Source organism: Rhinolophus sinicus, linkage group LG02, assembly GCF_036562045.2.
Source record: "Rhinolophus sinicus isolate RSC01 linkage group LG02, ASM3656204v1, whole genome shotgun sequence".
Lineage (NCBI taxonomy): Eukaryota > Metazoa > Chordata > Mammalia > Chiroptera > Rhinolophidae > Rhinolophus > Rhinolophus sinicus.
The window spans coordinates 53,449,964-53,466,608 of NC_133752.1; the positions used below are offsets into that span (position 1 = coordinate 53,449,964).

The 16,645-nt window shown below is 39.5% G+C and overlaps 1 protein-coding gene across 1 annotated transcript in view; it reads right to left on the reverse strand.

Annotated features, from left to right (window-relative positions):
* FRAS1 (Fraser extracellular matrix complex subunit 1) overlaps positions 1 to 16,645 on the reverse strand; it is a 423,789-nt gene that overhangs the window by 259,457 nt on the left and 147,687 nt on the right. The window contains exon 3 of the mRNA XM_019720206.2: positions 3,584 to 3,691. Within this exon, the coding sequence (XP_019575765.2) occupies positions 3,584 to 3,691 (108 nt within the window). The remainder of the gene's footprint in view (positions 1 to 3,583; positions 3,692 to 16,645) is intronic.

Consider the following 16,645-nt stretch of genomic DNA (forward strand, 5'->3'; position numbering starts at 1 on the left):
TAGTGAGCACAAAGTGCCATGGCATACCCAGGAGGCTCGATGGGAGGGGATAAGAGATTCAAAGAAACTTCACAGATGTACTGGTGTTTGCCTAATGTCCCATTTCTTCCCTTCCATTCTGTGGAGCTCCCTGAAAGAGTAGCCTTTACTTGGCCTTCCTTTCCCCACTCTTCCTCCACCCCTCAATCCTCTTCAGTACAGCTTCCATTCCTGCCACTCCACTGACCCCAACTTCAGTGTGGTCCCCAGTGGCCTACATGTTGCCAAATACACTGGACCATATTAAATTCTCCTCCCAGTTACTCCCTCACCTGTAGTCAGCATTATTGCTACAAACTCCTCCTCTTCTCTCTCCTCTTCTGGATACCAAAACACTGCTCTCTTGCCTGACCATTTCTTACTTCTTACCTCTTGACCATGTCTTCTTAATCTGCTTAGACTTTCTCTCTTATGTTCACCTTCCCTTAAATGACTGTGTTCCCCAAATTCCATCCTTGGTCTTGTACTCATTTTTTCACACTGTCTCTTTGGATGAGCTCATTAATTCTAAAGGTTTGCACTACTATCTATATGCTAATGATACCCACATTACATCTCCAACCTTGTCTTCTCCTCTGAGTTTTAGACTCATATATCCAGCTGCCCTTTTAAAGTATCCATCTAGTTTTTCCATGGACACTTTAAACTGAATGTGCACCAAACTGAAATCATCATTGCCCTCCCAGATGGGATGCTTTTCCTTACTTTCCTATGTTCCCAATATCAGTTCATGGTTCAACTCACCGATTAGTCATCAAGCCATAAATATGGGAGGCATCTTTCCTTTTTCCTTGCCCTCCTAACTTCATCAATCCTGCTGATTTATCTCCTAAATATTTATTGAGCTTGCTCTTTCCTCTTTATCCCTGCACAGCCAGGGTTCCAATTCACATCTTCATCCGTCATCTGGATTAGTCTCACAGCCTCTGAACTAGTCTCCTCATTTTTAATATCATGTATTATCTTTTAAAAAACAGAGAGATCTTTCCAAAAGAAAAGCTGGCCATTCTACCCATATGTGTGAAACCTTCATTAGTATTCTATCATCTTAAAAACGAAACTCCAAGCTTCATAGTACAGCACACAAGGCCCTCCATAACTTGAATTTACCAACTTTCTAGCTTCATCTCTCATTCACTCAGTCAGTCAGAAAATACTTAGTGAGTACCACACACATGCCAGATGCTACCGTAGGTGCTGAGGATATACAGTGAACAAAAGAGATGGGAAATAAGAAGTATCAGTAAATATACAGTATGTTAAGTAGTACTTAGTGCCAAGAAAAAAAATAAAGCATGGAAGAGGAATAGGAAATGTGTAATAGGGGTGCAGGTTTGAGATTTTAAATAGAAAGAAATTTGGACAAAATTTGAAGTAAAAGATCAAGCCATATATCTTTTTTAGACATACATACATACATACATACATACATACATACATGTATGCATGAGAGAGAGAGAGGGAGAGCAATCTCTGTGGGAATAGCAGAATGCAAAGGCCCTATGGCAGAAGGATGCCTGGCATATCTGGTGAATTGAAAGCAGGAGTGGTGTCTGAAGCAGACTGAGAGAGAACAGTTGGTTAATTAGAAGAGCACAGTAACACCTTAAAGGACATCGTGAAGAATTACTCTAAGTGAAAAGAGAAGCCATTGGAAGGGTTTAAGGAGAGAAGTAACATGATCTGTCTTCAATTTTAACAGGAACACCCTGGCAGCTATCTCAAGATTACAGTAAAAAAGGCAAGTACAGAAAAAAGAGTGAAACAAGTTAAGACATTACTGTGAAAAGGAAGCCAAAGATGGTAACAGGTGGAACCAGAGCAAGAGCAGAGTAGCGGCACATGGAATGTACTGTTCTATGAAAAGCCGGGGTATTTGCTAATGCACTGGATGTGGGATGTGGGAGAAAGTGGGGAATTGAGGATGACGCTAAGTGTTCTGGCCTGAGAAACTGAGAGACGGGAGTTACCATTTACTGAGATGAGAAAAATTAGGAAAGGGACAAAATCACATTTGGTATACAACAAGATTCAACCTTTTTCTATAAAGGGCCAGGTAGTAAATGTTTTAACCTTTGGGGGCCACATGTGGTCTACATCACAGCTATAAAATTTTTGTCACTATAAAACAGCCACAGGCAATACATAAACAAATGAGTCTGCCTGTGTTTCAATAAAACTTTATTTATGGACCCTGAAACTTCGTTTCATGTAATTTTCACACCATGAAATTTTGTTCTCTTGATTTTTTCCCAACCATTTCAAAATGTAAAAACCATACCTCGTTCACAGGTCATATAAAAATAAGCAGCTGGCTAGATTCTGTCAGCTGACCCCTGACATAGAACACATTTAGTTTTCAGCAAGACAGTCTATGTCTTATAACATTTAGTTCAGGGCTTCTTCTGTGATATACAATTATTTATGTCACATGGAGAAAGGCATGTTCAGAACCTGACCATCATATGACCAGTTCAGAACCTGACATGAATTACTCAGCAAGCTAAACAGTGATCTTTTAGGAGTGTTTACTCCATAAAATAGAAAGCCCAATAATCTACAACAAAATATTATCAAATTTACCAACATTTGATGTACAACCAGCTTCTCAGAAATATACCCATGCAGAAATTGAGTAATGCCTTAAAGGTATACAAAACCTTCACTCCAATGTTAGAAACAAACAGAAATTTATTAGCACTATATGGAATAAAAGCTCAAGATTAATTATTATGGTAGGAGGAAGCAAACTATAAAAATAAACTATGCTTGTGAAATTGACAGAATGCTTTTTTAGAAAAAATAATTGGTCTTTTCCAGGGAGTTACAAATGTTCAAATTTGAAGCTTCTGTTTTTTCATTTTAATAGACTTGCTTTAGAAAGAAAAGAGTCGGCATCTGGAAAAAAAAATTCTCACAGAATAGATGTACAGTTAGAAAAAACTGAAAAATTTTAACAAAAGGGACAGTATAAAATATTCCTCATACACTTGGTCAAATACTAGGAGATTTCTTGAATCACAGCCTTTCTTATGTGCCTAGGGAGCCAAAGACAGCATAATAATACAATCAGAACAAATAATATTTTAAGAAAATCATCTTTAAGTAATCGATCCTGACTTTCAATCCATTCAATTGCTTGTAAGTGGTGCGGTTAGTATCAGCAGCTTTGGAAACTGTCAGACCCAGGAAAAAATCTCTGGGCAGCAGTTTCTTTTTTAACTGCATAGTCACAGTTAAGTGACTTAAAATCTCCAGGCTTCACTTTCCTCATCTGTAAAGTGGGGGTGAAGATATATACACCACATAATATTAAATGGGATAACATTTGTAAAACCTTTAACTGAGTACCAGAGTACTAGATGCTCAATAAACAGAAATTAAAGTATTCTTAGATATGATATGTAAAAATTCTCTCTCGTGTTTCATGAAGCTTCCAATTAATTTTGGATAAATGTCAAAACAGGATGGCTGAAAAAAATGCAAAAACCCTACAATTCACTGACTCTCCCAATACATTTAGGATACAGTTAGGATACTGTACCTTCTCAAAAGCACACTGAGGATTTCTGCAAACAGCAGGTTTGCAGATAACAATATCACCATGGCAACGGCAACTCTGGCATGAGTCAGGCTCCCAAATTGTGGCGTCCTGCAAAGAAGCATAAGCTCTGAGTTAAAAATTGAGCGGTCAAAGTATGAGCACACAAAAGCATCACCATCAAGAGCCCACAGTCTGAACAATTAAAAAGAAAAGGAAGTCACAGGCACACACAGTGCTTGCTGGGCACTGAGTAAACCTCGAGAGGCAATAAAAGCAATATAATCCATTTCACCACAGTCAACCCACATAGCCAAAAACAAGGGCATGCAGCAGAGAGCTGTCGATATTCAGAGTAAAAGCCATCGATTGACCTGAAACGTCAGGAGGACAAGCTGTTCCCTGACGTGAACTTTCGCTTTGCTGTTAACCAGAAGAAATCCTCAAAGCCTGTTTAAAGGAAAAATGGCACTTGGACTAGCACGAACCAGCAACCGAAAAGCAGAATTTTCCACCAGATAACTATCAGCACTTCCCAGCTCTTTGCTACCACATACTCTCATGTCCGTCAGAAACAAGAAGGACTTGAGTAAATAGTTCAACCAACATATGGAGTGGCTATTACGAGTATGTCCAACTGCATGCTAGGCATATTGGGGGTACAAATAAAGTATAAATATGGGCACCATCCATAAGGACCTCACACATTATTTGGGATTATGAACATGAGGGTATTAAATAAACATAAATTGATGACACTATGTCAGTTCAACTAATTGGAAAGGAAAGTGATGGTCATAAACAGAAAAGTGAAAATGTACTTAGTGCAAAAGTCTTAGAAATGTCCTTCCTATTTTCTACCTTCCATCATGCTGAATCTCTATTTCACTTGTGCCCATTTTAAAGTACCTTTGAGACCAACTATCACACAGATCCCATAGAGACCAGTTTCTGTTCTTTCAAAGGCTGCTCTCATAACTTCAAATTGAAGCATTAAAGATACCACAGACTGTACTGAAATACATTTTCCCAGAGATTTGCGAGCTGAAACTCCCACTTTATATGGGTTGAAAACCGCCATACTGTTGGCTGAGTTTTAAACACTAAACCTCTTATAAGAATGTTGCCCAGGTTAATCTCCAGTGTAAAACTGTGGCATGGCTCATCTTTACCTCTGATGGGATAAAATGCAAAGGTCATAATCTGGCCCTCGCCTCTAGCCCTGGTCTTGGCAAATCTCACAGTCCTGAGACTTTCATCCCTCCATGCAAGTTGGTCAAGCCATTGGACAGCCCCAGACTCCCTTGCGTCTCAAAACATTCCCTTCTCTGGATAGGTCCACTCCTCCCCTACTCTCTTGGGGACAGTTTGCATGCCCACACACCTCTTTCAAGTCTCAACCTCAAGAATGAATCATTTCCTAACCCTTAACCCTGCACACCTCACACCCCCACTTGGGTGTGGCTCCTCACGATTCTCTGTGACCCCACTGTTTCCTGTGCTCATTTACATTCCTGTTAGCTTGCTGGACCAGGCTGAAAGCCCCTCAGAGCAGGTGTTGTCCTTGGTTGGCACACCTTAGGTCCTTCATATATCAAGTGTTCACAGCTCACAAGTTGCTTAGTGAGGACGTTTTCCTTCTTTCTAAATGTTCTCCTCCTTTTTTCCTTCAGTCACCTAATTGAAGTTCCATTAAAATATTTTGGGGTGGAGTAAGAGAAGTGCTTAAGCTCCTGATAAAGGCATCAGGACATTAGCATTCAACTTGAACCGGATGATCTGGGAAACTGGTGGATACTAGCAACAGACAGTTTTGCACCAAAAGGCTGAAACTGAACGTGATGGTCAATATTGTGTGCCAACTTGGATAGATTATGGTGCCCATCTGCTTGGCCAAACACCAGTCTAGATGTTGCTGTGAAGATATTTTGTAGATGTAATTAACACTTACAATCAGTTGATTAAATAAAGCAGATTACACTCGATATGGATGAGACACAAGCAATCAATTTAGAGCAAAGACTGAGGTTTCCTGGAGAGGAAGGAATTCAGCCTCAAAACTGTAACATAGAATGAGCGGGTAAGGGGGTGGGGGTGGGTAGAAGAGTGTAAAGAAGGTCAAATATATGGTGACAGAAGGTTTTACTTTCGGTGGTGAACACACAATGCAATATGTAGATGATGTGTTATAGAATTGCATACTTGAAACCTATATAATTTTATTAACCAACGTCACCCTAATAAACCTAATTTAAAAACCCTGTAACATAGAAACATTGCCTGGTTTTCCAGGCTATTAGCCTGCCCTACAAATTTCAAAATTTCAGACTCATGACTGCAACTTCAACTCTTTCCTGAATGTCCAGCTTGCCAGCCTGCCTTACAGATTTAGAACTTGCTAGTCCCCATAACTGCACAAGCAATTTATTATTCCTCAAAATAAATCTCTCTTTATATATATAAAAAGATACACATATGTCTCCTATTGCTTCTGTTTTTCTGGAGCACATACTGATACAGGAGAGCTAGCATGTCCCTAGGTAGACAGGGAGGTCCCTGGTGGAATAAACAAAGACAGTCATATCCTAAAACTTCAGCTTTTGAAATCACTCCTTCGTTCCAGGACATAATGTAACAAGGCCTTGAGGTTAATCATAGAATTCATTTTGGCCTGACAAACGGAGCTGATCTGATAGATAAGAGTGGGTTACTTTGCTAATTCCTTTAGGATGGGCAAGCAGAACAAACCTGGAAGATGAATTTCATTAGGAGGCGCCAGTTCCATTCTCCAAACAAGTTCCCTTTTTCAAACAGCTCCCCCTTCCCCAAGCAGGCAAGGGAAGGTATAAAAGTAAGAGCTTTTGCCTCTGTCATGGGGCACCCCGGATTCAGGACCCCCCCCCCGCCCCCCCACTCGAGAGCTGCAACCTCTTCTCCTGCCTCTAATAAACTATCCTCTTTTTAAAACGTTTTGCCAATCCCTGGTCCGTGTTTCCATTCTTTGGTCTCACGAGACACGATCCCGACCCGCACTCAGAAACTGCCTACATCAATACCAGCACTGGTACAGATTTATATGGATGGACACAACATTCCCAGGCAAAAATAAAGTCATCCTTTCTGGTTGAGAAATGTTAAATGCATAACCTCTTAGGGAATGTGCTTCAAACCCAAAGTCATTTGAAAAATAAAACGATAAACCTGAGGTGAGATTACATTCCCAGTAGCCAATTCAAAAACATCTGAGTCAAAACAAATGAGTACTAGAACCTGACTTGGAATACCTCTGAATTTCTTACTCTCTATTGTTATAGTGCATTCCTCTGAAATTGGCACTAGAGTGCCAACTACAGTCTACTCTAAACCCAAAGAGCAAGGACAAGTAGGTGAGGAAAAACAAATTTCATTCCCAAGCACAATGTAATACAGGTTCCCTGCTGATTTCATAAAAACAGTATCAGTTTCATGATACAGATTAAATTAAAATGACAACTTCGCAAAGCCAACGGCTACCATTATTGATCATTATCTTATGCTAACTTGTGCCTGAGCTTGGAGCAGGAAGCACTGACAGGAGGCATTTGTGGTGCTGGAGGAGAGCGGCTGGCTTTGCTTCCCCAACCTCTGCCATCATCCTAGAGGGCCAGCCCAGCAGAGAGGGACAAAAGTGCATATCAATGCTATACAAAGCACATACATGCATGATGACCGTGGAGCTAGCACTGTCCTTATTATGACTTTTCCATTTCACAGATGAGGAAACAGGATTCAAAAAATTAAGCAATTTGCCCAAGTTCACAAGGCTCTATGAGTCTAAGAACTCAGACTCCGGAGCAAGGCAACCTGGGCTTGAATCCCGGTGTCACCATTTATTAATGGTCTGTTCCTTATCAAGTTAAGGTGTCTGTGTCCCAGGTTCCTCCTTTAAAGTAGGGATGATAAAGTACTTAACTCATCAGCTCATTGAAAAGATGAAATGAGATGATGTATTTAAAGAGATTTGAACAGTACCTAGAACTTACTAAGGGTCCATTAAATAGAATTTATTTTTAATTCAAATGCTTTCTATGATGTTACGGGCATTTAACAAATATCTTCTAAACATTTCCTTTTCTCAAAGTGAAAACAGTCCCATAAATACCTTGACTTTCCCATCTTCCTATTCCAGCCTACACAGGTAAAAGAGAGTGAAATTATTATTGAATTAGGACCCCAGCCCTGGAAAGATCCAGGACTGCAGTAGAAAGGAGGAATGAATCCACAGATTGCATTTCAGGATGACTTAGGTAATTGGAAAAGCCTTTGTCTTACTGAGCTGACGTAACCATGAACCCATAGCTTCCTTTTACTCAGACATTAGAGGGCCACACCAGCTCCACGTATGGCTCTAAGGTGACTGTCATCTTTCCTCTCCCCAGATGCAGCATTCTCATATCGGTTACTAAGTTCTCCTCTACAACCTCAATTATTTCCTCAGTGACCCCAGACTGAAAAACAGTCCATTATACTTTTCAGCAGCTCTCAGTCACTGGACTTGGCTTACTGAACTCTAAGCATGATCTTCTAAAAGCGGAATAACTTTTCACTTTCATTCATGGAACCATTATTTTCTCTATGTTAATTCAACGTTACATTTATCTGGGCCCAGGAAGCCTTCCTGAATTTGTTTGCATATCTGTCTTCCCACCAGACCGACTCTTCAAGGAAAGAGATCTCATTTTATTCCTCTTTGTATATCCCCATTCCTTAGCACAGTTCCTGAGTATTGGCTGAAATCATTAATGAACAATCCTGAGGACTTGCTTACCCTCAAGAAAATATCTATCCATGTGAACTGAGAAACCCCAATTAAGATGCAAGATCTTGAAAAAACAACGTTTAAGTGATGTTGCTACCAAATCCCCATAATGTTGGAGGTTATTACTTCACTGGAATAAAACTATACCTGAAAAAAAAAATGTTCTTCATCTAGGCATGAGACTTGTCAAAAAAAAAAAAAAGGTCCTTATAATAATGTTCTCATAGAGTAAATAATTTATGGTTAATTTTCAATAAAGTGAGCCCTTTACCAAGGCCTAGATAGATGGCCATATATTTTTCAGGTCTAAAACTTTACGAATCAATTTCTATGGTCTCATAAAATTGCTTTATGAAGGTAGGAATACTAGAGTTCCTCAATAGCTAAAACTTTGGATAAAGCCATGAAATCCAAAGAAATAACATTGTAAAGTTTTACAGATTTTCCATGTTACTATTGCAATTCTGTCACTTTATAATCCTCTCTTCCAATCTTACACACTGTGAAAAAGAAATAGCCTTAAAATCATTTTTCTCTAGGATATAGAGTTAAAAGATTAGATTTTGAAAAACCTAAAAAGCAATCAAAATATGATCTGTTTAAACAGCTATTTATATTTTTAATAATATGTGAATAAAACATTCTTGCAAACAATATAGCACCCCCATCCCAAAATATTTTAAAGTAATACCAAGATGCTTCAAGAAAAACAAAAACAAAACTTACTTCACTGCATTAAGTATTTATTGAACATTTGATTAGTGCTAAAAATAAACAATGAATATATCCCTCATCAATACTCAAATTTCTGGGGAAAATTATTTATAGTATTCTATCAGAGAAGTATATCAACTGACAACATAAATTTTCTTTCATCTGAATGGCATAACGCTACCTTAATGATTGAATAATTCATTTCATTTTAAACTCCCTTTAGTTCTTTGACCAAAACTGAGAAAGAAGGAATAAAGCACCCCCAAAGCAGTGCTTTCAGGTTACAAAATAGCATGTATGTAGAAGGTGACTTTCTGTAATAAAAATATACAGAGAGTGCCAAAAAAATTTATATACATTTTAGGACAGGAAAAAAACTGTATTAAAATTGTAATAGTCAGTATATATACCGATAACAAAAGATGAATGCAAGTCATGTGTCTACATTTTTTTGGCACCCCCGGTACATATGCTTGGAAACAAAGTACACAATTACATAAACTGAAGGGTAGTAATTCCTGAGTGTGGGTTCCAGGTGATTTTTTTGTTTTTTCCTTTTTCCTTATCCATATTTTCTATTTTTTCAGTAACAGAAATACGTAACTTATGTGATTGTTTCGCATATTAAAATTTTCTAGAAAAGCTTGACCAGTAATAATGCGTATATGTATTTCCCACTTGTTCAATAAAACATATTCCTTTAAATGAAGCATTTTCACAAAAATCTCAGATTCTCAAAGTCACCTCTAGGTAACTCAGTGCTGGGATACAGAGCTGATAAGAACCTCCCAGGTAGGAGGAGGTAGACCAGGACCATTGGCTTCCCTGGGGGTTTGGTTGGAGGCAGCTTTGGGCCTCAGATTCCTGGTATCCTGAAAAACAGCACAACCCTCTACCTTCTTTGAGTTTCTTTTCCTACTTCTGATGGATCTTCTGGCGTCAGGAATGACTGAATCTTCTGTCTTGTGTTGGGCCCTTAGGAGACTCAAAGCTTCCTTGAGTCAAATGGGAGGTCCCTGCTGAAGACTACAAGTTTGGGGCTGATGAATGAGATCTGATAGAACCACCTGGGAGGAGATGGGTGCTAAGAGTCTCCCCAAGCACTTTCTGGGGAGCATAGCTTGGTACTTAGAGTAAGCCAGGCTCCAAGGTAGGAGTTAGAATTCAGCGATGGCTTCAGGACAGGATTGTCACAGCTCAATGGCCCCTGGTCAATATTCTCTTCTGCTTAACAAGTTCCAGTGGCTACTTATTTCTCTCTCTCTGACCTCATTTCCTATGCTGTCTCCCAAACCTTTTTCACCCAGCTCTAGCTACACTGGTTTTCTTGCTGTTCCTGGAACTCCCAAGTATGCTCCCAGCTCAAGGCCTTAGAACGTGTCATTCCCTCTGCTTGCAGCGCTCTTACCCCAAATATCAACATGGCTTATTCTTTCATTTCGTACAAGTGGGTGTTTGAACGCCACCTCCCCAGACATTATTTTGCTGTCAACCTATTCCTTCACTGTTTTCTTCCTAGCACTCACCAACTGACATATTACACAGTGGCTTATTTATGGTGTCTCTCTTCCCCAGTAGAACAGAAGCCCTAGGAGAACAGGAATTTTGTTTGTTCTGTGTTCACTGTGGTGTCTCTAATGCCTAGAACAGTTCTCACATATAGTAGATGAAATTTATGTTATCTTTTAAAGTTACTTTTAACATATAATGTAGAAGAATGAAAAATGATGTGCCCTTTTTTTGTGCCCACCATAGGTAGAATCTGAGCTTTGGCATTGAACTAACATGGGGGAAGTGCAACTAACGAAAACTACCTACTAAATACATAACAGTGAGACATTTATCCCCAAACCTTCTTGCACTCAGTAAAAATTTAAAAAATTAACTGTGTCCTTCAAAGCAATGAAAGGGCCACAATATTCAACGGGGCCTCATGCCTTCATTTCTGGAGTTTCATTTTCCTGACAAGTCTGGTTTTCAGGAAAAGATAATCCATAAAAAAGGGTTCTTTGAGCCTGCTCCAGTTTGGGCACAGAAATAATGGTTCTTGTTTGGCAAGAAACCATAAAGAAATGAATCAATAACTTTCATAAGGTTATTTTAGAGTTCAAGTCTTTCCCCAAGTGTCGTTCCTCAGACAGCTTAGATAAACAATACCTTTTGCATTTGGTCTCATTTTAAAGTTCTTGTAAAGCTCCTCATCCGGCCCCAAACAAAAAGGAGCAGAGGACATTTACTGTTAAGAAAAGATAGGAGTCTTTGTGTTTACACTAAATTATCTCCTTCCAGGAAGACTACACACAAATTATTGGCAAATAAAAGCAAAAATGGCAAACTACTTCCTGTTTGAAAGCTATTCCAAAGGTTTGCTCCATATACCATCCCTTATGGAGTTCTTGTTTTCCACTAAGGATCTAAGTAGTTTCTCATTTCAGCATCCTAGAGTGATGAGCTTGCACCTGACCTCCTCCTCCCGCTATCTTAAAGTGATAAACCTGAAGCCATCAGCTATAAGAGTTTCATTTGGATACAGAAACAACAGCATGAGTCACAGATGAAAAGAGAGCTGCTGTATATACTGAAAATGTCTTTGTTCAGTTAGCTGACAATAGACTCTGAACAGCTTGGCAAGTGAACATCATGTTCTTGTACATACGTCTTCTTACATCGTGCAGTACCACAGGCGGAGGCACGAAAAGGAAAGGAACAAACTACAGCCAGTGCCAGTACTTCTCCAGGATCTCCACACACTCATCTCACTGCTCCTCCCAGCATCCTGTGAACAAAACATCACTCCCCTTATTTTATAAATGAGGGAAGAGCGTTGAAAAGGCTGAGTGAATTGTTCAGAGCCCATTTAGTAATGGGTATATCGGAGACTCAACCCCATCCTTTTTCTTCTATGCTGTGTGGTTATCATATAATATCAACAACAATGAATGCCTTATATAGCAGTCTTACCATCGCAAATCATTCTTACTTCCACTTCCTCACCTTAATAGTCCGACAAGGTGAGGCACACAGGGGCAGTGCTGCCAAATTTACAGAGGAAGGGACTGTGGAGTTAAGTGACTTACCTGCCTAACACGTTACCTGTGCCTGCAACAGCACACTCCCAACCCTCTTAACCTAACTTCCATACACGTCCTAGTCTCAGTTGGAATATCACTCCTCATTGAAGTCTTCTCTGCCTCCTTGACTAAGTATTTCCCTTCCTCAGGTTCCCAAAGCTCCCCTGCTTCCATAAAGCCAGACTTATTCCTCCAAGTTCTGTTTTGCACAGAAAAAAGGAGAAAGAGGGCACCTTCAGTGTTCCAGATTCTATGGCATATTCACATCCTTTATATTTCTTCCTAAAATATTTTAAGATAGATATGATCATCGTCCCCATTTTACAGATGAGGAAAACCAGGTTCAGAGAGGTTAGGTAATGTTCCCCAAGCTTCTAAGTCATGGTACCTATATTTGAACCAGTGTCCATTTGATTCTAAAGCTTATGTTTTTCCCACCATACCCACTTCTGTACCCACAGCCTTGGTCTATGAATACAGGTTATATATCACACTAACTCAAATAGCAATGCAAGTATGGTAGAATGGGTAAACTTGGGTTCAAATATTAATTTCATTACTTCCTAATTTGGGACCTTGGACAAATCCCTTAGCTTTTCTTAGTCTCCATTTGCTGTATATAAACTAAGGATACAATAGGACCCAATAGAATCACAGTAAAGATGAAATGAACTAATGTACTTAGCACAGTGGTGGCCCATAGGAAATAGTAACCGTTAACTATGAGTCTGGTCACTTGCCACAATCTTAACCTGTTGATCATGCTATTTTCTGTTACCGAAGAGTAGTTGTAGCATTTAGAGCTTTAGAAAATCCCTCCAGCTTCTGAGATAAGGAGAAGTTAACTTTCCCACAGCTTAAATATTTACAAAAGTTTCCACTATAGAGGGCTGTGGACGCTATATGCCTAGAGTAATATATGGGGAAGGGGAGAACTCTTCAAAATATAGAATAAAATTAAATGCCCAGTGAATGTGCTTTACATCCAAAACTCTGAAACAATAGAAATGCAGGCTTAGCTCTGTAACACATCTATTTTTCACACCCAAATTTCCATTTGTTCAAAAACAATCCTGTCATAATGAAAGCCCAGCAAAGAATACCCCAATTACAAAATAATGCTCATATATTCCCAGAGATGTTAACCATAGAAAAAGTTCTATAATGATTAAAAAGTCTGCCTCATATTTCTATTTTAAGCAATCCAGATATTGGGAAGACTCTAATGGAACTTAAGCTAGTAATTAACTCTTTTCCTTCTAACAATTCAGCTCTCATTGCATATTCCTAAGGCAAATGAAGAAAAAAAATTAAACACCCAAAACGTTTGCAGATAAAATTAAATTATAGCTATACCATTATCTCTTATATTAAAATTATTTATTTTCTTGTCTTCCTCCCCTATTAGATCATTATCATTCATTTTATAATTAGTTGTTTACTTGTCTCTCTCTCCCTTCCAAGGAGAAAATAATTTATTTATATATAGGTGGCTTTGTATTCTCATAGTGACTGAAATATAACAAGAACTGAGTTAATGGATGGAGGGATAGATGGATGGATAAATGGTTGGCTGGATATTCCCAATTTAAATAATTGCTAGCTATTTTGTGATGCGATTGCTAAAAGTCAAACACACAGACAACAGCACTTCACTCTCTATGCTGCCCTATAAAATTTGCCTTGCAGCTGCAGTATCCATTTTCAGTATACACTGTTTGAGATTCCGCCTTCTAGACTTATGTCTCAGTCAAGACCTTTGCTCTAAAAGGGCCCCTCCCTTTCTGAATGAATGCTAGGCTCATCTGCCTGGTGCTATTGTGTTCCAGCAAGCTTAAGCCATGTTATACCATCTGAAGCTCTGTTTCACGTTCTCAGGCCTGAACTTTTTTCTCTAGCCAACCTCTTGGCAGTTGGCCTGGTAAACTGACCATCCAGTAAGTAGTTGGGAGTTGTACTGACACTCACATTCAACCAGGTAAAGTCACATCCTACTATGCCTGTTTTCAGGCCTAATTAAGGCCCTAAGTCAAAGACTTCACTACTAGTGACCCTGCCTCACCATTTAATGTAAAGCAGGTTCCTACACAGGGGCTATACCACCGCAAGACGCATTTGAAAATTTTTTTTGAAGACTGAATATTGGGATTTGTCCACTGACATTTAATAACAGAGATCATAAATTCTAGACATCATGTAATAAGCAAGATATTCCTGCACAAAGAAAACCTGTCCCACTTATGCATGACTTTCAAATGTCCCACCAAATATTCATGTCAGTGAAATATTTGTTTATAATTGCTGATTGTATATCCTGTTTTATATATAAACACAAAGAATTTGTTCAGTAGTAATAATATGCACTAAATTATCCAGAAACTTAACTACCCTGTAATTCAAAGAAAGATTGTATACTTTATTTTGTTTGGAACTTCATGATACAGAAGACAATAGAAACACATATTGGAGATAAAAAAAAATAACTATGAATATTTCATCAGCTAAGAAGTGTCTACAACCATAATTAATTTGAAATTCTAGAACATACAAATACAAACAAATTAATACAAACAGATTAATTTTGTTGAACTGCATACTGAATATAGCTCAAAAGAATATTAGTAAATAGGAAGAAAGGTCAATAGAAAATATCCAAACTGAAGGACAAAGAACAAAATGTATAGAAAACATAGAAAAGAGCATGGGAGATACATGGAACATGTTGCAAGGTTTAGCATATGGGCAACTGAGTTCTGAGGAAAAGATAACAGAAAATGGGCAGAAACAAATATTTGAAGAAATCATAGCTAAAAATTTTCCAGATGAACAAAACACATCAAGCCATAGATTTAACAAGTGCTATGAATATCAAACAGAATAAATATAAACACCTAAGCACACTGGAGTAAGACCATTAAAAACCAACAGCAAAGACAAATATCTTCTTTTCCCTAACATCTCCCTATTCTCCCCACCTACCAGCCCCTGGCAACCACTTTTCTACTGTTTGTATGAGTTTGATTTTTTTTCTCTCTCTCTCTCTCGCTCTCTCTCTTTTTCACTTTTTTTTGATTCCACATATAAGTGATACCATGCAGTATCTGTCTTTCTCCATCTGTCTTATTTCACTTTGCATAATGCCCTCCAGGGTCAGCAATGTCATAAAAAATGAGCGAGGGGTCCCAGCCTGACACCAGGCTCCTCAGCTGGGGTTCCACTACCAGAAAGAGAAGTCCACATAATTTCTGGCTATGAAAATCAGCAGAGATTGTGGCTGAGGGAGATGGAGGGTGGCTGGAGTCCCAGGCATTCCTCTTCAAGGGCCCACGCACAGACTTATTTGCTGATGGACTCACTTTCTCTGAGCTCCAGCACAAGGAAAGGCACCAGGGACATACAGGGAAAAAATTGCATTGTCTGGCTTCGGAGCAAGGGCTGGAGGGGCAACTTTCTCCCAGACAGAAAAGATGGCAGAAATCACTGTTCCTTTGTTGAGCCCTCCCTCACCCCCGTCAGCCCAACCCCCGCACCCCCACTGCCTGAAAACCTGCATTCACAGGTAGACATAACATCTAAGTCTCCATCAACCTGACTAACACTGTTCACCCCTCCATGGTGATACCCTAAGACCCAGACCACCCATCTTGTGGACTCACCCAACTTGCTTCCAGTGGCTTTTCCATATGCATAGCCTGTCTTGTCTCATGTTGTGGACTTTCCTAAAACCTCTCAAAGGTTCACAAACCCCAAATAAGCAACATCTGGCTTCAGCATGCCCTGTGCCTCTTGCTAAGCAGCCCCAGGCCCAGTACTAGTGGCAGCTGGCCTCATTTCACAGCTTAGTCTCTTCCAGACCACCAAACCCAGCAAAAGTGGTAACCATCTGCAGATCAGTTTTTAGTTTATACCAAGTGGCCCTGGACAGGCAGCAGTTGCACTTCACCTTCACCAGAGCCCCTCCCAAGAGGTCCTAGAAATAACACACCCAGTGGCGAGCTTCAAACCACACCAGGGTACCACTCAATCATCTCCACAAATGACACCCCCAAAGGGCAGACTGGGAAGTCACCAGAGCCTCACTAAAGCAAATCCTGCTGAACAACAGCTGACCCTCCTAAACAACAGCTCCTCAACTGTAGTCATGACCAGTCCTCAATCCCTTTCACTGACATGCCAGCAGTAATCAGGGCCGAACTACAATAGGAAGGCACATACAACCCATGCAAGAAGTACACCTCAAGCATCTAGCTCAAATGACCAGGGAGACTGTGCCACTGGGCCCCACCTACTATATAGGCCACTCTACCAAGACTGGGAGACATAACAGCTCTACCTAATACATAGAAATAAAACACAGGGCGGCAGCCAAATGAGGAGACAAAGAAACATGACCCAAATGAAAGAACAGAACAAAGCTCCAGAAAAAGAATGAAACAAAATGGAGATGAGCAATCTACCTGATTCAAAGTTCTAAACACTAGT